The sequence below is a fragment of the Chiloscyllium punctatum genome, chromosome 2, assembly GCF_047496795.1.
Source record: "Chiloscyllium punctatum isolate Juve2018m chromosome 2, sChiPun1.3, whole genome shotgun sequence".
NCBI lineage: Eukaryota > Metazoa > Chordata > Chondrichthyes > Orectolobiformes > Hemiscylliidae > Chiloscyllium > Chiloscyllium punctatum.
The window spans coordinates 1401824-1427632 of NC_092740.1; the positions used below are offsets into that span (position 1 = coordinate 1401824).

The window sequence follows — 25809 nt, forward strand, 5'->3', positions numbered from 1 at the left end:
CACAGAGATCATGACGAGTTTGACTGTACTCCACATTCCAATCTCCGCCTAATTACCTCCGATTGCCAAACAGGAATTTATCCACTCCCCATGTTAAAAATATCCAAGTATCACTTTCAGAACTTTGAGGTAGAGCTCCAATATCACATGACCTTTGGAGAAACAATTTCCTGGTCTTTGTCTTAAAAGTACATCCTTCAATTTTAAAGCAATGCCCTTATTTCTGAACTCACCCACAAGTCAAAACATCCCTTCCCTGACCACCTTGACAAGGCCATTCAAGATTTTCTCAACTTTAATCAAATCATCCCCTATTCTCCTTAACTCTAGCGAATAGGCCCGGCTTTGTCCAATGTTTCCTAATCAGAAAACCCACTCATTCTATGTGTTAACCTAGAAAAACCCATCTGCCTCAATTCTTTATTTAAATAACGAAACTACATCCAGATTCAAGATGTCATCTCACCAATGCTCTATATAACTGCAGGATAAAATCCTTACTTTTATGTAAAACTTCTACCATAATAAAGGCTCGTATCCCATTCACCTTCTTGATTACATGAAGCATTCACAAACTAACGTTTTATGACTCAAATGAAAACATCCAGATCCCAGTACACCTCATGAACATTAAAGAGTTTTTTTTATTCTTCCCACTCAAGTGAACAAGTTCACATTTTACTTCATCAATCAGATTTTTTGCCCATTCACTGAACTTGTTTATGTCGGTCTTTGGCTGTGTTATGTCAATTTCACAACACAGTTTCCAACTTATCTTTGTGTCATATATCAATTAAACCACTCTACCTTCAATCTCCTCAACCAAGTTATGGCTATAAATTGTAAAAAGTTAAAAGCCCAGCTCCAACCATTTGCTGAATGCTGCCAATCTAAAATAACTCCATTTAATGTGTACTCGCTTTTCTGCCAGTCATCCTTACTTTTAGCAACAGAAATGGAATACAGAAGTACGTTCATTTGCGACACTTGTTTAGGGCATCAGTGAGATTATATCTGGCTTTGTGCAGTTTTGGTATATTTTTAAGAACAGACAATAGTAGATCAGAACAGGACTGTAGGACACTGCAGGTTATCTTCGGAGGAAAGGCTGTACAGGCTGAGCCTGCTTCTACTGGAGTTTAGAAAAACGAGAACTGCTCTTATTGAGACATATAAGATCCTGAGGGAACCCGACAGAGTGGATTCTAAAAGAATGTTTCCTTTCATTGGATGGCCAAGGACAAAGGGGCAAACTAAAGGATAAGAGGTCTCCCTTATAAGATAGAGGTGAATGTTCTTCTCCAAACCTTAGTTATCTGTGGAAGTCTCTTCCTCAGAAAACAGTGGAAGTTGAGTCACTGAATATATTCAAGAGTGAATTTGATAAAAATTTCGATAGGCAAGGGAGTCTGAATTGAGCCTGTTGGGCCAATGGAGTTGAAACCATAACCAAATCAGCCAAGATTGCAACAAATGGTGGAGTGGGCACCAAGAGCGGAATTGCTTACTCCTGCTCCCATGTATCATCAATATTGTAGCACACAAGGACTTATCAGCCTTATATTCTTCTACTTTTCTCACATTTTCCCTGGTGCTGGCAATTGTTTCAGACTTTTTAAACGTATCGGATTCTTATGGCTTTGACAGGGTAAATGCTGAGAAGATATTACCGTTATGGGAGAGTTTAGAATCAGAAGGCACAGTCTCAGGATAAAGGGGCACCAATATAAGACTAAGGTGAGGAGGAACTTCTCTCCGAGGGCTGAGTCTTGACAGTTCCTTGTTCAGAGACCCACGGGGACAAAGCCCTTGAGGATATTTCAGACTGTAATAAGTAGATTCTTGATCAGTAGGGGAATCAAGGATGACAGGGAATGGGTTGTAAAATGGAGGAGAAGGCTCAAGGGGTCAAATGACCGAATCCTGTGTCTATTTCTTCTGGTTTAAGTTTCTCTCTTCCCTTTTACTTCATAACGTTTAAGTATTCTTGGTGCATTACTGGTTCTTTAAACATGAAGGCAGACACGAAGTCTGTTCACTCCTTGGTTTCATGATTAATTCCCCAGCCTTACTCTCTATGAGGGCAATACACACTTTAGTCCTGCAGCACAGTGAGGCCCTTCAGCCCAAACTGGTCCATGCCGACCAAAATTGCTATCCACACTAACGGTATTTCACTGCACTTGACCAGTGTCCTTCTCAGCCTTTCCTATCCACGTAATTGTCCAAATGCCTTTTTAATGCTGTTAATATACTTGCCTCAACCACTTCTGCTGGCAGCTCATTTCATATGCGTACTACCCTCTGCGTAAAAAAGTTGCCCCTTAGGTTCACTTTTACTCTTTCCTCTCTAACCTTTAACTGATGCCCACTCGTCTTCGATTCCCCACCCTGGGAAAAGCAGAGTGCATTCACCCTATCTGGGCCTCTCATGATTTTTATATGCTTCTAAGACTTCCCCCACGCAGCCCCCCCCACCCCTCAGTTTCCTATGCTTGAAAGAAAAAAAAAGTCCTTGCTTGTCCAACCTCTCCCTATAACTGAAACCACTGAGTCCTGGCAATATCCTTGTAAATTTCTTCTGCACTCTTTCTAGTATAATAACATCCTTCCCATAGCAAGGTGACCAAAACTGAACACAATACTCCAAGTGCGGTCTCACCAACGTCCTGTATAACTGCAACCTAACTTCCCAACTTCTAAAGTCAATGCCCTGACTGATGAAGGCCAGTGTACCAACAGCCTTCATCACTACCCTGTCTAGGAGAAAGTGAGGACTGCAGATGCTGGAGTACCAGAGTTGAAAAATGTTGTGCTGGAAAAACACAGCAGGCCAGGCAGCATCCGAGGAGCAGGAGAATCGACATTTCGGGTATAAGCCCTTCTTCAGGAATGAGGCTGGTGTGCCAAGCAGGTTGAGATAAAGGGTAGTGGGGAGGGAATTTGGGGGAGGGGCATTGGGAATACGATAGGTGAAAGAGGTGAGGGTGAGGGTGAGAGGCCAGAGAGGGGGTGGGGGCGGAGAGGTCGGGAAGACGACTGCAGGTCAAGAGGACAGTGCTGAATCCGGGGATTGGGACTGAGATAAGGTGGGGGGGGGGGAATGAGGAAGCTGGAGAAATCTACGGGATGAATCTACTTATCTCAGTCCTAACCCCCGGATTCAGCACCACCCTCTTGACCTGCAATCTTCTTCCTAACCTCTCCGCCCCCACCCCCTCTCCAGCCTATCACCTTCACCCTCACCTCCTTCCATCTACCATTTTCCCAGCGCCCCTTCCCCGTATTACCAGCGTCCCTCCCCCAAATTCCCTGCCCCGTACCCTTTATCTCAGCCCGCTTGGCACACCAGCCTCACTCCCGAAGAAGGGCTTATGCCCAAAATGTCTATTCTCCTGCTCCTCGGATGCTGCCTGGCCTGCTGTGTTTTTCCAGCATGACATTTTTCATCACTGCCCTGTCTACCTAGGACTCCACTTTCAGAGAACTGTGAAACTGAAATCCAAGGTCCCTCTGTACCACTACACTCCTTAAGGCCCTACCATTCACCATGAAACTCCTATCTTGATTTGACTCTCCAAAATGCAAGACGTCATCCTTAGCTGTATTAAACTCCACTGGCCATTTCTCAGTGCACTTGTCCATCTGATGAAAATCCTTTTGTAATTTCTGATAACCTTCCTCACTATCCATGATAGCACCTATTTTCGTGTCATTTGCAATTATAAACTACAATGTAGCAATGGCTGAGAGCAACAAGAAAAGAAATTACCTGATAGGCAACTTCGTACAGACAACCATCTTTTCCAGCCAGGAATATACGGCCAGTATCTGTGGCAGTGATTGCCAGCAGATAGGTATTGTCTGTGGGAATGGAGTACAGAGGATCTGGCAGGAGTTGCATCCCTCCACATATGTTGTCACTTAGGATTCCCAGCCCTAAAGAAAACAACAAGTGAATAATTGCAGATATAATAAAATATCATTTTAGCTTTGCTTTCCACAAAGCTACACTAATAGCCACATTATAGAAGGGTTGTGATAGCAGTGAAGAGGGTACCAAAGAGATTTACCAGGATGTTGCCTCAACAGTTTTAGTTACAGACAGAGATTGGACAAACAGTTCTGACGAAGATTCACTGGATCCTAAACATTGACTTTGCTTTCATTCCACAGATGCTACCAGATTTGCTGAGTCATAGAAAGAGGCCCATCGAGTCTGCACCAATCTTCCGAACAGCATCCCACCCAGACCTAGCCCATTATCTTATTCCTGCAACTCCACATTTACCTTGGCCAATACTGTACATCAAACTACCACATCTTTGGACTGTGGCAAATAAATCAGAGTGCCCGGAGCAAACCCATGCAGATACGGAGAGAACACGCAAACTTCCCAAGGCTGGAATCGAACCTGGGACCCTGGTACTTTGAGACAGCCTGATAACCACTGAGCCACCATGATGCCTTCATAGTAATAGAGTTTCTCCAGCAATTTCTGTTTTCATTTTAGACATACTAGGATTGCCTTCCTAAAACAGAAGAGATTGAGAGGAGACCCGATTGAAATGTATAACATTATAAGGCATAAATAGGGTAAATAGGAAGAAACTTTATCCTTTGGTGGGGGGGATCAATGACCAGCGGCACATATTTAAGGTAAGGGACAGAAGGCTTAGAAGAGACATGCCGAAAAACGTTTTCACCTGGGAAATATTTACATGTGCACTTGTGGTGCCAAGGTTATGGCTCAAGTGCTGGAAAATGTGATTAAAATTGCTGGATTTTTTTTTTGACTGGTGCACAACAGGCCAAAGGTCGTTTTCTGTGCTGTAGCTCTCCCTGACTCTATGACCCAAGGCAAACAGGTAATTACTGGTGCACGACATGTGCAGAGAACTCTGCATCTCGAGTTCTTAAACAGAACCCAACAGCCCACAGTGATTCCCTTCCAATAATCTAAAGTTTAGAACAGAAGAGTGGCCATTTAGTCCTCCTGAGTGTGTTTCCCTATTCAAAAAGATCAGCTAACTCCACACATCAACCCGGCCTTCAATATTTTTGGAAAATAGAAACCCATCAATATCGGTCTTCAAGTTTAACAACTAATCATTCTGCTGTAAGGTACAATTAAAATATATGGTAATATTATACATTTCAGATGTTTGGATTTTGAGGAAGTGGCACATGGATTCTCTGAAGAGGTTTAATGATTAACTTGGAAGTATCTCTACAGCCATGGTGATTTACTTTAATGGTTTTGGAGACACACAATAATGAGAGTAATTGGGTTTTATTTATATTGTCTATGATTGTATGAAATAAATAGTGCAGTGCATTAGACTTTCAATTTAAAGATTATTAAATTGTTTCTTTCCGAGTTTGGAGAAACACCCATTTCTGGGTAAAAATGCTTTAGTTTCAGTTTTGGGCAATTTGCAAAAGTCTTGGCTGAACCAGGATGTGTAAAACAGTTGCTCCTGAGAATGGGGAGATGGTTTAGGACTACCAAGAGAACGGTTATTTCATTATCGGGAGTTGTTTAAAGTTCCTGACTGGATTATGCATAGTATCTGAATGTCCAATAAATATATCAGCTGTAATTATCGATTGCCGTTCACAGCGAAGTGCCATTCTTCAACCACTACAAGTATGTGTAAAATGTTTCCAAACTTCACTTTGGGAGGATCTGCTTATAATTTTTAAACACCACTCCATAAACGACATCACTAACCCAAGGAAACCTAAACACATCAATAAAAAGCAGGCCATACCACCAGTGCTCACTGATGATGTTACCTAGTATGGTGACGAAACGTCTGAAAACAAACCTTCCAGCTCAGCAAGCAAACTTACATTCAGAACCTCAACCTGAGCTACAAATCTTCTCAAAACTCACGAACCATGGGTTTTTCAGGCTCCTGCTCCTCTAATGCTGCCTGACCTGCTGTGTTTTACCAGCACCATACTCTCGACCAATGGATTCATGGTCATCATTTGACTCTTAATTCCAGATTTCCATTCAGCTGAAATTTCACTCTCTGCAGTGGTGGAATTTGAACTCAGAAACCCAGAGCATCACCTGGGTCTCCGGATTAACAGTCAAATGTTAATACCATTACGCCACTGGCTCTCCCAAGTTTAACTAGAGGTTTTTTAATAGCTGAAACTCAGAGGATTACGCAAGTTACAGGAGACCATTCAGCCCATCTCCTTTGCAGCTCTCTGCAAAAGGAGTGCAGTTGCTTTCATTCCTCAGCCTTTTCCATTGAGCTCTGCAAGTAGTTTTCCCCTTCAGATAATGATCCCATTTCCATTTACAAACTGCATTTGAACCTATCTGTCAAGCAGTGCATTCTAGGCCCTAACCATGGACTATGGAAAAGTTTTTTTTCTCCTGTTGCTGTTCCTCTAACCACCAATGATCTTAAATTGCTTTTGTCTGCTTCTAGATCCTTCCAACAATAGGAACAGTTTCTTCCCAAGAATTCTGCCTGGATCCCTCATGATTTTGAATCAAATCTCCTTCTCTCCCTGCTTCCCCAATCAGTCCACAGAACTGAAATTGTTCACCTTAGAACTATTCTGGTGAATATCCTCTGCATTTTGTTTAATACCTTCACATGCTTCCTTAAATGCAGTGTTCAGAACTGAATGAAGTTAAAGATTAGAATACAAAAGCCAGTGCTCCATTGAAAGATTTGAAATGATTTGTGCACCTGTCTGAGAATTGGTGAAGCTGACGCCAAGAATCACAATGTCAACAGGAGTGGTCAGTACAAGTAGCTGGCGGATGTGAGGCTGGAATATACCTAGAAACACAAATTAGAATTCTCATTACAATGCTGAATAGAGGCAATGGACCTAATGTCAGGATCTCCAGCATCTAAAAGAGATTATTTCAAGTACATTCACAGCAAATCATCAAACTGGATCCACTTTTGTCACAGATTTCATCACAAGCAGCAGTGTTCAGTCCATTGCTCTGTCCTGAGCAGCGATCTCCAGTTGTACCCATAAATAGGAACACATACTCAACATCACCATAGAAGGAGAGTAATAAACTCTCAATCCATGCTTCTATGACAGAGTTACATAGAATCAACTTAGACTCCAGGTAAACAACTGTTCTGGTTGTGGATTACAAACATGACAAGCAGTTTTCTGATATCTGGCTGTGCTCCTCAGAATCTGGGATCAGAACAGGTGACTTACCTCTTTTGGGTTTTACCAGTCCCACCGAAAGAATCGTTTCACTCAGTCCATCAAAATAAGCTAAATCACCCCTGAAAATAAAGCAATAAATGAACTTGAAGATAAAGACACATATTGATAGACAAAGCCACACAACACCATTATTTCATGCAGATGCTTTTGCTGCACATAGACCTCCGCCTCGTACAGTTGCCCTGTCCCAGCGCGACCACAAAGCTGTCAGCCTACCTAAACCAAATGGGCTGTAGTGTCAGAAAACAGTTCACTTGAGGAAGTGGCCTGAGAAGTAATGGATGTGTTGCTGGTCTTCTTTCAAGATTCTACAAACTCTGCAGTTCCCATGGTTTGGAAAGTAACCGATGTAATTGCACTACTTTAAAATAATTTTAGAATAGAAAATGAATGATAAATTAGGCAGTCTGACATTGGTAACGGGCAAAATTCTGGAGTTTGTCAAAAAGATTCAATAGCAGAGCATTTAGAAAACAGTGATTGGATTGGACAAAAACAGCATGAATTTACTTCAGGAAATTATGTTTGCCAAATCAACTGGAATTTTGTGAGGCTTTAATTCATGGAGTTGATTTGGATGGGGAGAGGAGCAGATATGGTTCAATAAAGGCATTCAATAAAGTCCCACATAAGAGATAAGCATATACAATATACTTTAAACAGCTCATGAGATTGGAGGCCAAGGGTGAAATAGACTGTGAATTAACTGGGAGACAGGAAACAGTGTAGGAATGAACATGTTACTTGTTAAGTGGCAGCCAGTGACCAATGGTTAATGCAGTGCTTGGACCCTGACTGTCCACAAGATGAGGAAATGAAATGCAATATCTTCACATCTGAAGATGACACAAAGCTGGGTGGGAGGATGAATTATGCAGAGGTGCTTTCAGATTTGGATACAAAAGAACAAAAGGGAAGTACAGTACAGGAACAGGCCCTTCAGCACAGAAGCCTCTACCGATCATTATGCCCTAACTAAACAACAAACTTTCTGCCCTTATTCGGTCCATAATCCCTCTATTCCCTCCCTATTCATGTCACTATCTTAAATGTCGCCAGCGTGCTTACTTCCACCACCTCGTCTGACAATACGTTTCAGGCTTCTACCACTCTATGTGAAAACCTTCTGTCGCACAACTCCCTCAAACTTTACCCCTCTCACCTTGAATCTGTGCCCCATTGTAATTGAAACTTCAACCCTGGGAAAAAGCTGCTGAGTATCTAGCCTAGCTAGGCCTCTCATAATTTTATAGATCTCTGGTTGCAAGTTTGCTCGCTGAGCTAGTGGATTTGTTCTCAGGCATTTTGTCATAATGCTAGGTAACGTCATCAGTGAACCTCTGGTGAAGTGTTTGTGTTCTGTCTCACTTTCTATTTACGTGTCTTGGTTAGTTGTGGTAAGTGATATCATTTCCAGTTTTGTTTCTGAGACGTTGATAAATGGGTTCCAAATCGATGTGTTTCTTGATGGAGTTCCGGTTTGAATGCCAGGCCTCTAGGAATTCCCGCCATGTCTTTGTTTAGCCTGTCCCAGTCAAACTGCTGTCCCTGTTCATCTGTATGTATGGATATCAGTGATAGTTGGTCATGTCTTTGGTGGCTAGTTTCCTGCCAGTCTGTGCAATGTAATGTTTGTTGCAGTCCTTGCTGGGTATTTTGTGTATGACATTCATTCTGCTGGTATGGGTTTGCTTTGCAGTTCCTTTGCTAGCCTTTTGGTTGGTGTGCCAGAAAGTAAGACTATGGGTCTGAGAGGGGGGGGGGCCTTGATTATGTACTTTTGGTAAACCATAGAAACAGGGTGTGCTGGAACCTTCAGGTTTCATTCTTTGGAGGTTTGTCTTGTTAATTTCACCTGTCTTGTATAGTTGCCTCAGGGCTGCTAACTGTGGTTTACTAACTGTGGAATCGGGTCCAATGCCACCTATTGGTAGGTGTCAGCAATGGTTATATGAGGCAACTCCCGTATCTGTGGGTCCGGTTACCGGAGTTTCAGTTACCCGCTGTTACTGCAACCTGTACATATAAAAAGGAATGTTCTAGGGACCAGGAGACTGCCGAGGAGACACGCTTCCCATTTAAATGAATGGGTTGGCACTCATCAGCAGTAGGTTCTGTAATGTATCCCCCAAGACTACGTGGGGGGGTTACTGTAGTATGTTTGCTTTTTCAATGTACTGTGTTCTGTTCAGGGCAGCAGTCACACGTCCTTTGTCTGCCAGTAGGATTACAATATTTCTGCCTTTTCTGAGTCCTTCCAGGGCTTTCCTTTCCAGTGTGTTGAGGATGTTACCTTCTTTCTTACTGTTTAGTATTGGGGCTCCTGACTGTCTGATGGCCTGCTGGGTTTCTTCCCTAAGTCCATTGTCTTTCAGGATGGATGCCTCTGCTGCTAGGAAATCCTTTTAATTCACATCCCTGTGGTTGAAGATCATCCCTCATACTCAGATGGCTGTTTCAATGTCTGAGTGTGGTTGGTCAAACAGTTCTTTATCCCTGTCTCAGAGTTGCACATCTCATTGCTGAGAGAGAGCTTGGATAGTTTTTCTTGTCGGGCTAGTCTTTTCTTCATCTTGGTCACACACACTGACCAGATACTCAACTACAAGAGCAACCATCCCAACATCCACAAATGGAACTGCATCAGGTCATAATTTAAATGAGGCCACAACACAATGCAGCACCCAGGAACTAAGAAGCCAAGGAAAGCACCGATAGAGTGTATTCAGGAACAACAGTTAACCAAGAAGTGCAGTCTATCGATTTTTGCAAGGGACACCTAAACAGGAAGATGCAACATGCCCAGAGATTCTAGCCACCCAACCATACATTAAAGACATCTCAGATGAAGACCGGATTACACCAACCCCGAAGCGTCATGGTGGCCCAATTTACACCACACTGAAACAGCTGATGAATTTAAAGGACCCCTTACCCAGAGCCAGCAGAACAAAATACCCTGCAAGGAGTGCATCAAAGTGGGCGGGAAACTTGCCACCAGGATATATCAGCACTAACTAGCCACCAAAAGACATGGCCAAATATCACTGACATCCATACACACTGACAAAGAGGGACACCAGTTTGACTGGGACAATACATCCATCCTGGGACAGGCTAAACAAAGACACACACGGGAATTCCTAGAGGTCTGGCATTCAAACCAGAACTCCATTAACAAACATATTGATTTGGACTCCATTTACCAACCTCTCAGAAACAGAACTGGTCACCCACCACAACAAACCAAGACACAGAAACAACTAGCTGGACAGAACACCAGCACGTCACTGGAGGCTCACTGATATTACCTAGCATAGTGACGAAACGTCTGATAACAAACCCAGCAGCTCAGCGAGCAAACTTACAACCCAATCTACAGCCTAAGGTACAAATCTTCCCCAAAATCTTTACAATCTCCATCAGATTTCCTCTCTCAGCCGCCGTCTTCCTAGTGAAAACAATCCTCGTCTTTTTAATCTTCCCTCACAGCCAATACCCTCAAGACTAGGCAACATCCTGATGAACCTTCTCTGCACTCTCTCCAAAGCTTCCACATCCTTCTCATGGTGTGGAAACCAAAACTACACATAATGCTCCAAATGCAGCCTAACAAGGGTTTTATATAGCTGCAACATGACTTGCCTAGTCATGTACTCCATGCCCCAGCCGAAGGCGGCAACCATGCCAAATGCCTTCGAAATCACCTCGGCCACCTGTGTGGTTACTTTTAGGCACACCTAGATCCATCTGTACGCTAATGTTCCAAAGGTTCAGCCATTTACAATATAATTCACACGTAATTTTGATTCTCCAAAACACATCACCTCACATTTATCTGGATTAAACTCCATGTGCCATTTCTGTATCCAAGTTGCCAATCTATCTATATTGTGTTGTATCCTCTCACAATCGTCAGCATTCCACCAATCTTCATGTCACTTGCAAACTTACTAATCAGACCACATTTTCCTCCAGATCATCATTTATATATACTACAAATAGAGAACCCAAGACTAAACCCTGTGGAACACCACTGCAGGTAGTTCCCCTGTAATATGCGTCTTGTCAGCAAAAATTGGCCACAACAAGATTGACGAATTGTGGATGTTGTTTGCATAACGCAAACTTTCTGCTAAATGGGTATATCTGTGTTCCACAGCACAATTTTCTACAGCTGTTTCCCATAGCTCAATTTTGCAGAGGAACACCACTGACTCATGGTAGTAGAATGACCTGTAGTTACCGGTCTCCATTCTGAAAAACACCCTCCCACCGCTACCCTTTGTCTTCTCTGACTAAGTCAGTACTGTATGCATCTAGCTAGCTCACCCCGAATCCCATGTGATTTTAGTTTTCTTACTGCTATGTGGGACTTCATCAAATGCCGTACTAAATTCCATATAAACTACATCACAACCCTTCCCTCATCAATTATCTTTGTCAGCTCTTCAAAAACTTGAGTCATGTTGGTGACATGTGACCTTCCCCATAGAAAATTACACTACCTGTCACTAGCTAGTCATTTTTTTTCCAAGCATGCACATATATTCTCCAAGAGCTTCCCCACCACAGATGTCAGGCTCACTGGCCTATAATTTCCTGCTTCTTTTCTTTAACTCAGAGACTGTACCACATCTGCCATGCATGTGCCCAATGTGGATGAATGCAAGGTCAGAACAAAGAACAGTACAGCACAAATAGGCTATTCTGCCCAAGTCGGTGCTGACACACGACACCTTTCTAAACTAAAAAGTTTTTGCCTCTACGTAATCCGTACCCCTCTATTCCCTGCCTCTTCATGATTTGGAAACTTCCAAATAAACCTGTCAGACCATAACCTGGTGTTGTGTGATTTTCAACTCTGCCTATTCATGTACCTCTCAAAATACCTCTTAAGTGTTGCTTTGTGTCTGCCTCTCCCACCTTATCTGGCTGTACATTCCAGGCACTTAGTATCCTCTGCAAATAAAAACTTGCCTCTCATATGCTCTTGAATCTTTCCTTTTTTATCTTAAACCTCTGTCCCCTAGTAATTGGCATTTCTACCCTGTGAAAAAAACTCAAATTATCTATTTTAACTATTTCTCCCATAATTTTGCAAACTTCTATCCAGTCACCTCTTATCATTAACATTCAAGTGAAAACAAACCAAGTTTGTCCAATCTCTCCTAATTGCCTGTGTTTGGAAGGTATTAGCAACATTGTGGTAAACCATGCTTTCCAAAGCATTCACATGCTTCTAGTAGCATGACGACCAGAACTGTAGGAGACAGTGAGGACTGCAGATGCTGGAGATCAGAGCCGAAAATGTGTTGCTGGAAAAGCGCAGCAGGTCAGGCAGCATCCAAGGAGCAGGAGAATCGACGTTTCGGGCATGAGCCCTTCTTCAGGAAGATTCCTGAAGAATCTTTTCCAGCAACACGTTTTCAGACCAGAACTGTACACAACATTCTAACTGTGTCTAAACCAATGTTCTATAGAGCTGCAATATAACTTGCCAATTCTTCTTCCCAATGCGTATATCAATGAAAGCAAGCATGCCATATGCCTTCTCGACCATCTTATCCAGTTATGTTGCCACTTTTGGGGAACTGTGGACCTGTACGCATAGATCCTTCAGTATGTTCATGTTTCTAAACGTTTTACCACTTACTGTATACTTGCCTCATGCATCAGACCTTCCAAAGTTTATTGCCCTGTATCTGGATTAAATTCCACCTGCCATTTCTCCACCACTGTTTTTAACCTGTCTTTCTCCTGCTGTATCCTCTGACAATCGGTTGCTATCTGCAACTCCCTCCAACTTCTTGTCATCTACAAATTTACAAGCCACATACATTCTCATTCAAACCAGTTATATGTATTACGAACAACACGGGTCTCAACATTGATCCCTGCAGATTATCAGTGGTAACAGATCTCCTGTCAGAAAAACACCCTTCCAACGCCACTATCTTCTATGACTAAGTCAGTTCTGTATCCATCTTACCAGCTTCACTGCAGATTTCGTGTGACTTCACCTTTTATATTGGCTTGTGAAAGGCCTTTCTAAAATCCACGTGGACAACATTCACCATTCTGCACTCAATCATTTTTGCCACTTGTTCAAACAATTCAATCAAGTTCGAGTCACAACCTCCGCAATACAAAGCCAAGCTACCATGTCACTACTCGGTCCATGTTTTTCCAAATCTGAAAAAACCGTCTCTAAGAATCTTCTCCAATAACCTCATTACCAGTGACCAAAGGCACAACAAGGCCTCAGCAATTTCCTCTCTCAGTATTCTGAGATAAATCCCTTTAGGATGTGGGGACCTGTCTACCTTGATGTGTTTCAAACCACCCAACACCAGGACTATCTTCTTTGGGAGTAATAACAGGAAGGAATACTATCTTGTGGCAATAGATTGGAAAGGAGGACATGCAACAAGACTTTGGATTCCTCACACACCTCTCACTAACAATAAGCATGTAGATGTAACAGGTGGTGAGGAAGCAAAGTGACGTGCTGGCCTTCCTAGCATGGCAGTTTCGAGTACAGCAGCAGGGCTATCTTCCTCAAATTGTACTGCTTATTGTGGATTATTCCAACTCCAATACAAACATTATATCAGCTCCATGGCTTTCATTCCTTTGTGATTTGTGACTCGAGCTACCCAACAAAGCCCACAGATAGGCCATTCCTGCTGAGGGCTCTACTTACCCATCCTCATAATTCCACATGAAGATGTCACTATCAATAGTGAGCCAGGCCTTGCCAATTTCAGGGAAAACCCCCATCATACAATTGCATTGCATATCTGCAACAGATGTAAGGAACTGACTAAATCACCAAGATGCAGAAGACATGAATGCCCGGGAGTGACACTGAACCCCAAGAGTGACCGAGGGTGACACGTGACAGAGTGCATGCACTAGAGTGAAAGATCGCATGGGCAAGACAGAAGGGGGTTTGGGTGGGCAGAAAGAACACATGGTGGGGGAGAAAAAGACAACACGAGCGCAGGAGGGAGCAACCACCTGTAGGGGGAAGAGAGGGAGGGCACATGCAGGAGAGGAAGTCAGATAGGTCTACAGCACAGAAACAGGGCATTCGACCCAGATTGTGCATGTTGAACAGGTTTCCTGAACAGAACTGGCCCCAAATGTCTGAGTTTTGCCCATTTCACCCAAACCTTTCCTTTCCGTGTATCTATCCAAATCTCTTTAAAGTGTTGCACTCAGACCATAAGTGCACCTCGCTGTGAAAACGTTGCCTTTCATATCCCTTTCTCCTCTCACCTTCTATCTATGTCCTCTAATTTTGGAAATACCCTAGCCAAAAAAAACCTGTCTATTCACCTATCTAAGCCCTTCATGATTTTATAAATCTCTATAAGGTCACCACTCAGCCTCCTATGTTCCAAGGAGAAAAGTCCAAGCCTATCCAGTTTCTCCTTGTAACTCAAAGCTTCCAGTCTCAGTTACATTCTTGGCACCTTTTCCATTTTAATAACATAGAGCAAGGTGACCAGAATTGCATGCCATGCTCCAAATGTGGCCGTACCAATATATTGTACAGCCGTAATAAGACAATCTAACTCTTGTAATCAGTGCTCTGACCAATGAAGACAAGTGTGCCAAACGCCTTCTTCACCATCTTATCTGTCTGTGACACCACTTTCAAGGAACTATGTACTTGTACCCTGAAGCCTCTCTCTTTGGCGACACTGCCCAACCATTAACCGTGTGTCTGCCCTGCATTGCCTTACCAAATTACAACGATTAACATTAAACTCCATCTGCCATTCCTCCGCCCATTGGTCCAGTTGATCAAGACCAAGTTGTACTCATAGACTTCTTTATTGCCCACCACAACACCAACTTTAGTATCAATCGCAAATTTGCTAACCATGCCTCCAATAGACTCATCCAAATCATTTATATTCATGACAATGCAAGTACAAGAGAGAGTGTGCGCAGGAGAGAGGGAGCATGTGACACCTGGTGAGGTAAAGAATGAGTGCAAGGTCAAGCATTGAAAGATGAAGCAGAAGGACAAGCTGCTACCACGGATGATTGACAGCCAGTGCAGCTTCCACACACACATACACACACACACACACACACACCAACTATTAATCTTTGCACATTATTACTATACACCAGCAGCAGTGCAAATGCCACATCGTGCTTCACTCCCTGATCTACAAACACAAAAAGATACGTCCAAACTGTTCCACCAATTCTGGGGGCAGGGGGACTCTCCGAATAGGGCTGATCTCTGGGAGGCTGGGGAGCGATAGCAGTCCAGGTCCTTGGAGAGGATAATCCATGTCAGCCATCCCAGACACAGATGGATTGTCTGTAATTGAAGAGAAAGTGGTGAGAAAAACATCAAACACTTCAGCCGAGATCATTCCCCACAACAATTAATCCCAATTGTCAGAGTGCTCAGTGTTTTTTTCTGAATATCATAAAATTTTTGTCGTCCTGGCCAAATGCATGTATGCAGCAGGACATCAGCCATGATCTCACTGAATAATGGAACAGGCTTGAGGGGCTGAATGGTCTGCTTTTGTTCCTGTGTTCCCTGGGGAAGATTCACCAGGGAAGTGGGAGAGGCAAACAAGGAGGTACAGGGGCTGGCCATTCAGAAGCTGTGGTTGATCAGAGAGGAGAGGGGCCTATTCAGAGATGAGAAAGGCCTGGTCATAGTCAACTCATCCATGCCAACCAGATATCCAACCTAATCTGGTCCCATTTGCCAGCACATGGCCCATACCCCTCCAAACCCTTCCTATTCATATACCCATCCAGAGGGTGGTGGTGGAGTGTTACCTTTCAGACTGGAGGCCTGTGAACAGTGGAGTGCCACAAGGATCAATGCTGGGTTCACTACTTTTCGTCATTTATATAAATGATGTGGATGTGAATATAGGAGGGATAGTTAGTAAGTTTGCAGATGACATGAAAATTGAAGGTGCAGTGGACAGCGAAGAAGGTTATCTGTGAGTACAACAGGATCTTAATCAGATGGACCAATGTGCTGAGGATTGGTAGAAGGACTTTAAGTCAGATAATTGCGGTGCTGCAATTTGGAAAAGCAAATCAGAGCAGGACTTGTACATGTAATTTAAGGTCCTGGGGAGTGTTGCTGAACAAGGAGACCTTGGAGTGCAGGTTCTTAGCTCCTTGAAAGTGGAGTCGCAGGTAGATAGGATAGTGAAGGCGGCGTTTGGTATGCCTTCCTTTATTGGTCAGAGTATTGCGAACAGGAGTTGGGAGGTCTTGTTATGACTGTACAGGACTATTGCGTGCAATTCTGATCTCCTTCCTATCAGAAAGATGTTGTGAAACTTGAAAGGGTTCAGAAAAGGAAATTATGATGCTATCAGACAAGAGTTGGGAAGTACAGGATGGATGTGTTGTCCCAGTCGAAGTGGTGTCTTCCCTCATCTGTATATAAGGATACTAGTGAGAGGGGGTCATGCCTTTTTGTAGCTAGTTGGTGTTCAGGTATCCTGGTGGCTAGTTTTCTGCCTGTTTATCCAATGTAGTGTTTGTAACAGTCCTTGCATGGTATTTTGTAAATGACATTAGTTTTGCTTGTTGTCTGTATAGGGTCTTTCAAGTTCATTAGCTGCTGTTTTAGTGTTGTGAGATATAGGTAAAACAGTGTTACTTCTGCAACCATAATTGCTTATTAACATCAGTGTACAATTGTTTCAGCAAAGAGCTGAGTTAGCTAAAATGTGCATACACGAATGAAGACTATGTAAAAGGATACAGTTTCTTCTGAGTTAGCTAAAATGTGCATACAAGAATGAAACGTGCCTGCAAACAATGGAAGATGTTACAGACAAATAGATAAGGTGAAAAAGAACATCAAGATATGCCAAGTTCTGCGAATTTCCCTCATGTCAGCACTGAAGCGACCCAAGTCACTTATAGAGGGGAGGGTCGCCTGGCTTGGAGTAGGGGGAGAAGTAAACAAGGGCAGAACACAGCTGGGCAGGGGCACAACACAATAAGGAATATTGATAGATTTGAAGGCTAATGAGGTAAATGGTGAAGTACCAAGAATTAAACTGTATAAATTGTAGAATAATTTGTGGATCGGGGTGCCTACTTGATTGACGCCCCTTCTTGCAAGAACATTTCAATAAAATTCGCTGCTTCAGAATTTGACTCGGACTGAAATTTATCATATTGTGAGCTTTGTTTCTCAGTGTGTTGGTGGGTTTGTGGGCTACCATGATACAAAAAGACTTCCATCCTCGGACAAGCCAAACAGAGACACGCACTAAAATTCCTAGAAGCATAGCATTCCAAACGGAACTCTATCAACAAACACAGAGTTTGACCCCATCTACCAGGCTCTGAGAAAAAGAACAGGAAGTGACTTCACCACAGGAAATGACATCACCAACCCAAAGAAACCCAAACATTTAAACAAAAGCTGGAACTATCAGCAGTGTTTCGCCTGAGGCCCACTGAAGAAGTTACCTAGGAGGGTGAACAACCATCTGGAAATGAACCTTCCAGCTCAGTGAGCAAACCTACATCCAGAACCTCAACCCGAGCTACAAATCTTCTCAAAACTCACATTTTACCCATACATGATGGACAGGAGAATGATGAGGGAGAAGGTAGGGCCGATCAGGAATAGCGGAGGGAACTTGTGCATGGAGTCTGAGCGGATAGGGGAAGCCCTAAATTAGTGTTTTTGTTTCGGTTTTCACTAAGAAAAGGGACCTTGTTGTGAATCAAAACTTTGAGGAGCTGGGAAACAGGCTTGAACAGATCAAGATTGATGAAGTTGATGTGCTGGAAATTTTGGCAATCAATAAGACTGATAAGTCCCCAGGGCCAGACCAGATATATCCTACGCTACTCCAGGAAGCGAGAAAGGAGGTTGCTAAGCCGCTGGCAAAGGTCTTTGCTTCCTCACTCTCCATGGGAGTTGTACCGGATGATTAGAGAGAAGCAAATGTTGTTCCTCTTTTCAAGAAAGGGAATAGGGAAATCCCCGGCAATCACAGACTAGTCAGTCTTACGTCTGTGGTCAGCAAGATTTTGGATTGAACTCTGAGGGATAGGATTTATGACTATTTGGAAAAGCATAGTGTGATTAAAGGCAGTCAGCATGGCTTTGTGAGGGGCAGGTCATGCCTCACAAATCTTATTGAGTTCTTTGAGGAGGTGACGAGACACGTCGACGAAGGTCGAGCAGTGGATATGGTGAATATGGACTTCAGCAAGGCATTTGATAAGGTTCCCCATGGTAGGCTCATTCATAAAGTCAAGAGATATGGGATACAGGGAGATTTGGGTATCTGGATTCAGAATTGGTTGGCTGATAGAAGGCAGAGAGTGGTTGTAGATGGGAAGTATTCTGCCTGGAGGTCAGTGGTGAGTGGGGTCCTGCAGGGCTGTGTTCTTGGGCCTCTGCTCTTTGTAATTTTTATAAATGACTTGGACGAGGAGGTTGAGGGGTGGGTTAGTAAATTTGCCGATGACACAAAGGTTGGAGGTTCCATTGATAGTATCGAGGGCTGCTGTAGGCTGCAGCGCAACATAGACAGGATACAGAGCTGGGCTGAGAAATGGCAGATTGAGTTCAACCTGGATAAATGTGAAGTGATGCATTTTGGAAGGTTGAACTCGAATGCTGAATATAGGATTAAAGACAGGATTCTTGGCAGTGTGGAGGAACAGACGGATCTTGCTGTCCAAGTGTATAGACCCCTCAAAGTTGCCACCCAAGTGGATAGGTTTGTGAAGAAAGCATATGGTGTTTTGGCTTTCATTAACAGGGGGATCGAGTTAAAGAGAGGCAAGGTTTTGATGCAGCTCTACAAGTCCCTGGTGAGACCACACTTGGAATATTGTGTACAGTGCTGGTCACCCTACTATAGGAAAGATACAGAGGCTTTGGAGAGGGTGCAAAGAAGGTTTAGTAGGATGCTGCCTGGACTGGAGGGCTTGCTTTACGAAGAAAGATTGAATAAGCTCGGACTTTTTTCTCTGGCGAGAAGGAGGAAGAGAGGTGGCCTGATCGAGGTACACAAGGTCATGAGAGGCTTGGATAGAGTCAACAGCCAGAGACTTTTCCCCAGGGCAGGATTGACTGGCACGAGGGGTCATCATTTTAAAATATTAGGACGAAGGTATGGAGGAGACATCAGTGGAAGGTTCTTTACGCAGAGATTTGTGAAAGCATTGTCAGCGGTGGTGGTGGAAGCAGAGTCATTTAGGGATATTCAAGCGACTGCTGGACATGCACATGGATAGCAGTGAGTTGAGGAGTGCGTAGGCTAAGTTATTTTACTTTACATTAGGATTAAACCTCGGCACAACATCGTGAGCCAAAGGGTCTGTTCTGTGCTGTACTTTTCTATGTTCTAAAAGATTTCCAAGGATGTTGCCAGGGTTGGAGGATTTGAGCTAATAGGAAGAGGCTGAATAGCCTGGGTCTGTTTTCCCTGGAGCATCTGTGGCCGATGGATGACATATAGAAGTTTATAAAATCATGAGGGACACTGATAGGGTAAATAGACAAGGTCCTTTCCCTGGGGTGGGGAGTCCAGAACTAGAGGGCATAGGTTTAGGGTGAGAGGGGAAAGATAGGAGGGGCAACTTTTTCACACGGAGGGTTGTACGTGTTATGCCAGAGGAAGTGATGGAGACTACTTCAGCATTTAAAGGGCATCTTGATGGATAGTTGAATGGGAAGGGTTTGGATGGATATGAATTGGATGCCGGCAGGTGGGACTAGATTGGGTTGGTATATCTGGTCAGCATGGACCGAAGGGTCTGTTCAGTGCTGTACATCTCTATGACTCTATGAATGATGACCATAAGTCCATTGTGGAAAAACCCATCTGGTTTACTAATCTTTCAGAAGGAAACAGCCAATCCTTACCTGGTCTGGACTATGTGACTCCAGATCCCCAATGGCTGACTCAAACGGTCTTTTGAGCAATTAAGGGATGGCCTAGCCAGCACGCCTTCACCTTCATCAATGATTTTTACAGAGCGGCGAGGAGAGAAGCGAGGGCTGCCAGGAAGGGTAAGTTTTCCCCCTTTTCCTGTCCGGGAGCAGCGGGAGACACAGCGGAGGCGGAGACCAGGAGAGCACCAGGAAGGTAAGGAATTAGTATATATTTGGGCAGCGGCTAAACCAGAGGTACGACACATCTAGTATCTCCATCCCACCCCCCTCCTCTGACTGGAAGAAAAAGACTCTGTAAGGTAAGGCTTATATTCTTTCTTTTTCATATATTTAAGTGCATTGTTTGGTTTTAGTTAGTTGATATAAAGCTAAGCTGACAATAGCAGGGGATCTCAGACCCATGGCATGTGCATCTTACACTTGCAAGAAGTATGTCCAGCTGCAGCTCTTGTTTGACCACATGACAGCTCTGGAGCTGTGGATGGACTCATTGTGGAGCATCCGTGATGCTGAGGAGGTCGTGGAGAGCACGTTTAGTGAACTGGTCACACCACAGGTTAGAATTGCTGAGGGAGACAGTGAATGGGTGACCAAAAGGCAGAAAAAGAGTAGGAAGGCAGAGCAGGTGTCCCCTGCGATCATCTCCCTCCAAAACAGGTATACCCTTTTGGATACTGTCAGGGAGATGGCTCACCAGGGGAGGGCAGCAGTTGCCAAGGTCATGGCACCGTGGCAGACACTGCTGTTCAAAAGGGCGGGAAAAAGGACCATAGTCATGGGGATTCTATTGTAAGGGGAGTAGATAGGCAGTTAGTGTGGCCAAAAGTGGGACTCCCGGGTGTATGTTGCCTCCCAGGTGCTCGGGGAGAAAGTGAGGACTGCAGATGCTGGAGATCAAAGCTGAAAATGTGTTGCTGCAATTTTCAGCTCTGATCTCCATCATCTGCAGTCCTCACTTTCTCCTACATCTGAACCAGACTGGAACCAATGTCCTTGGGGGAGTTTTTGCTATTGCTGTTGGGGAGGTTTTAAACTACTGTGGCAGGGTGCTGGGAACCAGAGGAGAAGACAAGTAGACAGCGAGGTGGAAACTAGAGACTCTAAGAATCATGAAATTAGCATTAATAAGGGGAAGGGTAGGCAGGGAGAGGATGAATACAAAAGAACTGTTGGCTTGAAGTGCATCTACTTTAATGCAAGGAGTATAGTGGGTAAGGCAGATGAACTTAGGGCTTGGATTGGTGCCTGGGAGCATGACGTTATTGCAATCACAGAGACTTGGTTGAAGGAAGGGCATGATTGGCAACTAAATGTTCCAGGATATAGATGCTTCAATTCAGGACAGGGAGGGAAGTAAAAGCAGGAAGGTTGCATTGCTGATCAGGGATGATATCACAGCTGTGCTAAAGGAGAACACTATAGAGGGCTTGGGTAGTGAGGCATTATGGGTGGAGCTGAGAAATAAGAAGGATGCAGTTACATTGTTGGGGCTGTATTGCAGGCCTCTCAACAGTGAGCATGAGATAGAAAAACAAATACGTAAGCAGATTATGGAAAGTTGTAGAGGTAACAGGGTAGTGGTGATGGGAGATTTTAATTTTCCCAACATTGTCTGGGATATACTTAGCATCAGAGGTCTGGATAGGGTAGAATTTCTAAGAAGCGTCCAGAAGAGTTTTCTGGAGCAGCATATCAATAGCCCGACGAGGGAAGGGGCCATATTGGACCTGGTGTTGGGGAATGAGCCAGGCCAGGTGGTAGAAGTTGTGGTGGGGGATTTTTTTGGGAACAGTGACCACAATTCTGTAAGTTTTAGAATACTCGTAGACAAAGATGAGTGTGGTCCTAATGGGTGAGTACTAAACTGGGCCAAAGCCAATTAAATCAAAATGAGGCAGGAGCTGGGAAATGTGGATTGGACACACCTATTTGAAGGGAAGTCCACATTTGATATGTGGGACACTTTCAAAGATAGATTAAAGATAGTGCAGGATCGGCATGTCCCATTGAAGGCAAAGGATAGGAAAGGCAAGATTCATGAACCGTGGATGACAGGAGAAATCGTACGACAAGCCAAGAGGAAAAGGGAAGCGTACATAAGGTCTAGGCAGCTAAGAACAGAATGGGCCCTGGAGGAATATTGGAAGAGTCAGACCAGTCTTAAACGAGGAATCAAGTGGGCTAAAAGGGGTCATGAAATAGCTTTAGCTAACATAATTAAGGAGAATCTCAAAGCGCTTTATTCTTATATAAGAAGCAAGGGGGTAACTAGAGAAAAGGTTGGTCCACTAAAGGATAAGGAAGGAAGACTGTGTGTCGAACCTGAGAAAATGGGTGAGATTCTGAATGATTACTTTGCATCAGTGTTTGAGGAGAGGGACATGATGAATGTTGAGATTAGAGACAGAAGTTTAATTAGTCTGGATCACGTTGACATAAGTAGGGAAGATGTGTTGGGTAGGCGAGAGGTTATTAAGGTGGATAAATCCCCAGGACCAGATGGGATCTATCTCAGGGTGCTGAGGGAGGCGGGAGAGGATATAGCTGGGCCCTGACAGATATCTTTGTGGCATCCTTAAACAAAGGTGAGGTGCCAGAGGACTGGAGGGTTGCTCATGTTGTCCCCCTGTACAAGAAGGGCAGTAGGGATATTCCGGGTAACTACAGACCAGTAAGTTTGACATCGGTGGTAGGAAAGTTGCTGGAGAAGGTACAGAGGGATAGGATCTATTTATACTTAGAAAGTAATGGGCTTATCAGTGATAGGCAGTGATAGGAAGAGATCGTGCCTTACCAACTTAATAGAGTTATTTGATGAAGTGACCAAGTTGATAGGGCTGTTGATGTCATACACATGGACTTTAGTAAGGCTTTTGATAAGGTTCCCCATGGTAAACTAATGGAGCAAGTGAAGTCACATGGTGTGCAGGGTGTTCTAGCTAGGTGGATAAAGAACTGGTTGAGCAACAGGAGACAGAGAATAGTAGTCGAAGGGAGTTTCTCAAAATGGAGAAAGGTAACCAGTGGTGTTCCACAGGGGTCAGTGTTGGGGCCACTGTTGTTTGTGATGTACATAAATGATCTAGGAGAGGCCACTGTTGGTATGATCAGCAAGTTTGCTGAGGACATGAAGGTTGGTGGAGTTGTAGAAAGCATAAGGGACTGTCAAAAAATACAGGAGGATATAGATAGGCTGGAGAGTTGGGCGGAAAAGTGGCGGATGGAGTTCAATCCAGGCAAATGTGAGGTGATGCATTTTGGGAAGTCTAATCCTAGAGCGGATTATACAGTGAACGGAAGAGCCTTGGAAAAAGTTGATGAGCAGAGAGATCTGGGAGTTCAGGTCCATTGTACCCAGAAGGTGGCTGCACAGGTCAATAGAGTGGTCAAGAAGGCATATAGAACATAGAACAGTACAGCACAGAACAGGCCCTTCAGCCCACGATGTTGTGCCGAACATTGATCCTCATGTAAGGTAAACCTAAGGTACAAACCCTCAAATTTCTGTGACCATATGCATGTCCAGCAGTCTCTTAAATGTCCCCAGTGACCTCGCTTCCACAACTGCTGCTGGCAACGCATTCCATGCTCTCACAACTCTCTGTGTAAAGAACCCGCCTCTGACATCCCCTCTATACTTTCTGCCAAACAGCTTAAAACTATGACCCCTCGTATTAACAATTTCTGCCCTGGGAAAAAGTCTCTGGCTGTCAACTCTATCTATGCCTCTCATTATCTTGTATACCTCAATTAGGTCCCCTCTCTTCCTTCTTTTTCCCAATGAAAAAAGTCCGAGCTCAGTCAACCTCTCTTCGTAAGATAAGCCCTCCAGTCCAGGCAGCATCCTGGTAAACCTCCTCCGAACCCTCTCCAAAGTATCCACATCTTTCTTATAATAGGGCGACCAGAACTGGACACAGTATTCCAAGTGCGGTCTAACCAAAGTTTTATAGAGTTGCAGCAAGATCTCATGACTCTTAAACTCAATCCCCCTGTTAATGAAAGCCAAAACACCTTAACAACCCTGTCCACTTGAGTGGCAATTTTAAGGGATCGATGTCCCTGCACACCAAGATCCCTCCATTCCTCCACACTGCCAAGAATCCTGTCTTTAATCCTGTACTCAACTTTCAAGTTCGACCTTCCAAAATGCATCACCTCGCATTTATCCAGGTTGAACTCCATCTGCCACCTCTCAGCCCATCTCTGCATCCTGCCAGTGTCCCGCTGCAGCCTACAACAGCCCTCTATACTGTCAACCTTTGTGTCATCTGCAAACTTGCTGACCCATCCTTCAATCTCCTCATCCAAGTCATTAATAAAAATTACAAAGGGTAGAGGCCCAAGAACAGAGCCCTGTGGAACACCACTCACCTCTGACTTCCAGGCAGAATATTTTCCTTCTACCACCACTCGCTGTCTTCTGTCGACCAGCCAATTCTGTATCCAGACAACTAAATTTCCCTGTATCCCATTCCTCCTGACCTTCTGAATGAGCCTACCATGGGGAACCTTTTCAAATGCTTTGCCGAAGTCCATATACACCACATCCACCGCTCGACCCTCATCAACTTGTCTAGTAACATCCTCAAAGAACTCTCTAAGGTTTGTGAGGCATGACCTGCCCCTCACAAAGCCGTGTTGACTGCATTTAATCAAGCCATGTTCTTCCAGATGGTCATAAATCCTATCCCTCAGAATCCTTTCTCACACCTTGCAGATGACAGACATGAGACTGACTGGTCTGTAATTGCCAGGGATTTCCCTATTTTCTTTCTTGGAGAGGAATTACATTTGCCTCCCTCCAATCCTCAGGTACGACCCCAGTGGAGAGCGAGGATGCAAAGACCTTCGCAAGCATTGAAACAATCACATTTCTTGCTTCCCAAAGCAGCAGAGGACAAATCTGGTCTGGCCCTGGCGACTTGTCAATCTTAATGTTCGTCAAAATTTTCAGCATATCAGTTTCCTCAATCTCTATCCATTCCAGCATGCTTACCTGCTCCTCAATGGTTTCATTCACTACAAGGTCCTTTTCTTTAGTAAAGACAGAAGCAAAAAACTCATTTAGGGCTTCCCTACCTCTTCAGACTCTATACACAAGTTCCCTATGCTATCCCTGATCAGCCCTACTCTTTCTTTGATCATTCTCTTATTCCTAACCTATGTGTAAAATGCCTTTGGATTCTCCCTAATCCTTCGTGCCAAACCTTTGTCGTGCCCTCGCCTACCTGTAATCCTCTGGAGCTGAGCAAGACCCAAGCTTCCTCTACCTTACGTAAGCTACCTTTTTCCTTTTGACGAGAAGCTCCACCGCTCTCGTCATCCAAGGTTCCTTTATCTTACCACTTCTGGCCTGTCTCAGAGGGACATATTTATTCATCACTTGAAACTACTGTTCCTTAAACAGTCTCCACATTACTATCGTGCCTTTACCATGGAACAATTGCTCCCAATCCATGCTCCCTAACTCATGTCTAATCGCATCGTAGTTTCCTCTTCCCCAATTAAATATCCTCCCATTGTGCCTGCTTCTCTCCTTCTCCATAGCTATGTAGAATGTGAGGCAGTTGTGGTCACTATCACCAAAATGCTCTCCCACTGCAACATCTGACACCTGCCCCGGCTCGTTTCCGAGTACC

General features: G+C 44.0%; 1 protein-coding gene across 2 annotated transcripts in view; it reads right to left on the reverse strand.

Moving 5' to 3' along the window:
* The window catches only part of nup155 (nucleoporin 155), a 213449-nt gene that overhangs the window by 181370 nt on the left and 6270 nt on the right, over positions 1-25809 (reverse strand). Inside the window, exons 3-7 of one of the 2 annotated variants that reach the window (XM_072592775.1) lie at positions 15437-15574; positions 13934-14030; positions 7216-7286; positions 6720-6812; positions 3773-3939 (exon numbers count right to left, since the gene is read on the reverse strand). In XM_072592775.1, the coding sequence (XP_072448876.1) occupies positions 3773-3939; positions 6720-6812; positions 7216-7286; positions 13934-14030; positions 15437-15574 (566 nt within the window). Of the gene's footprint in view, positions 1-3772; positions 3940-6719; positions 6813-7215; positions 7287-13933; positions 14031-15436; positions 15575-25809 lie in introns of those variants that run through there. The other variant, XM_072592786.1, reaches the window with a different exon arrangement.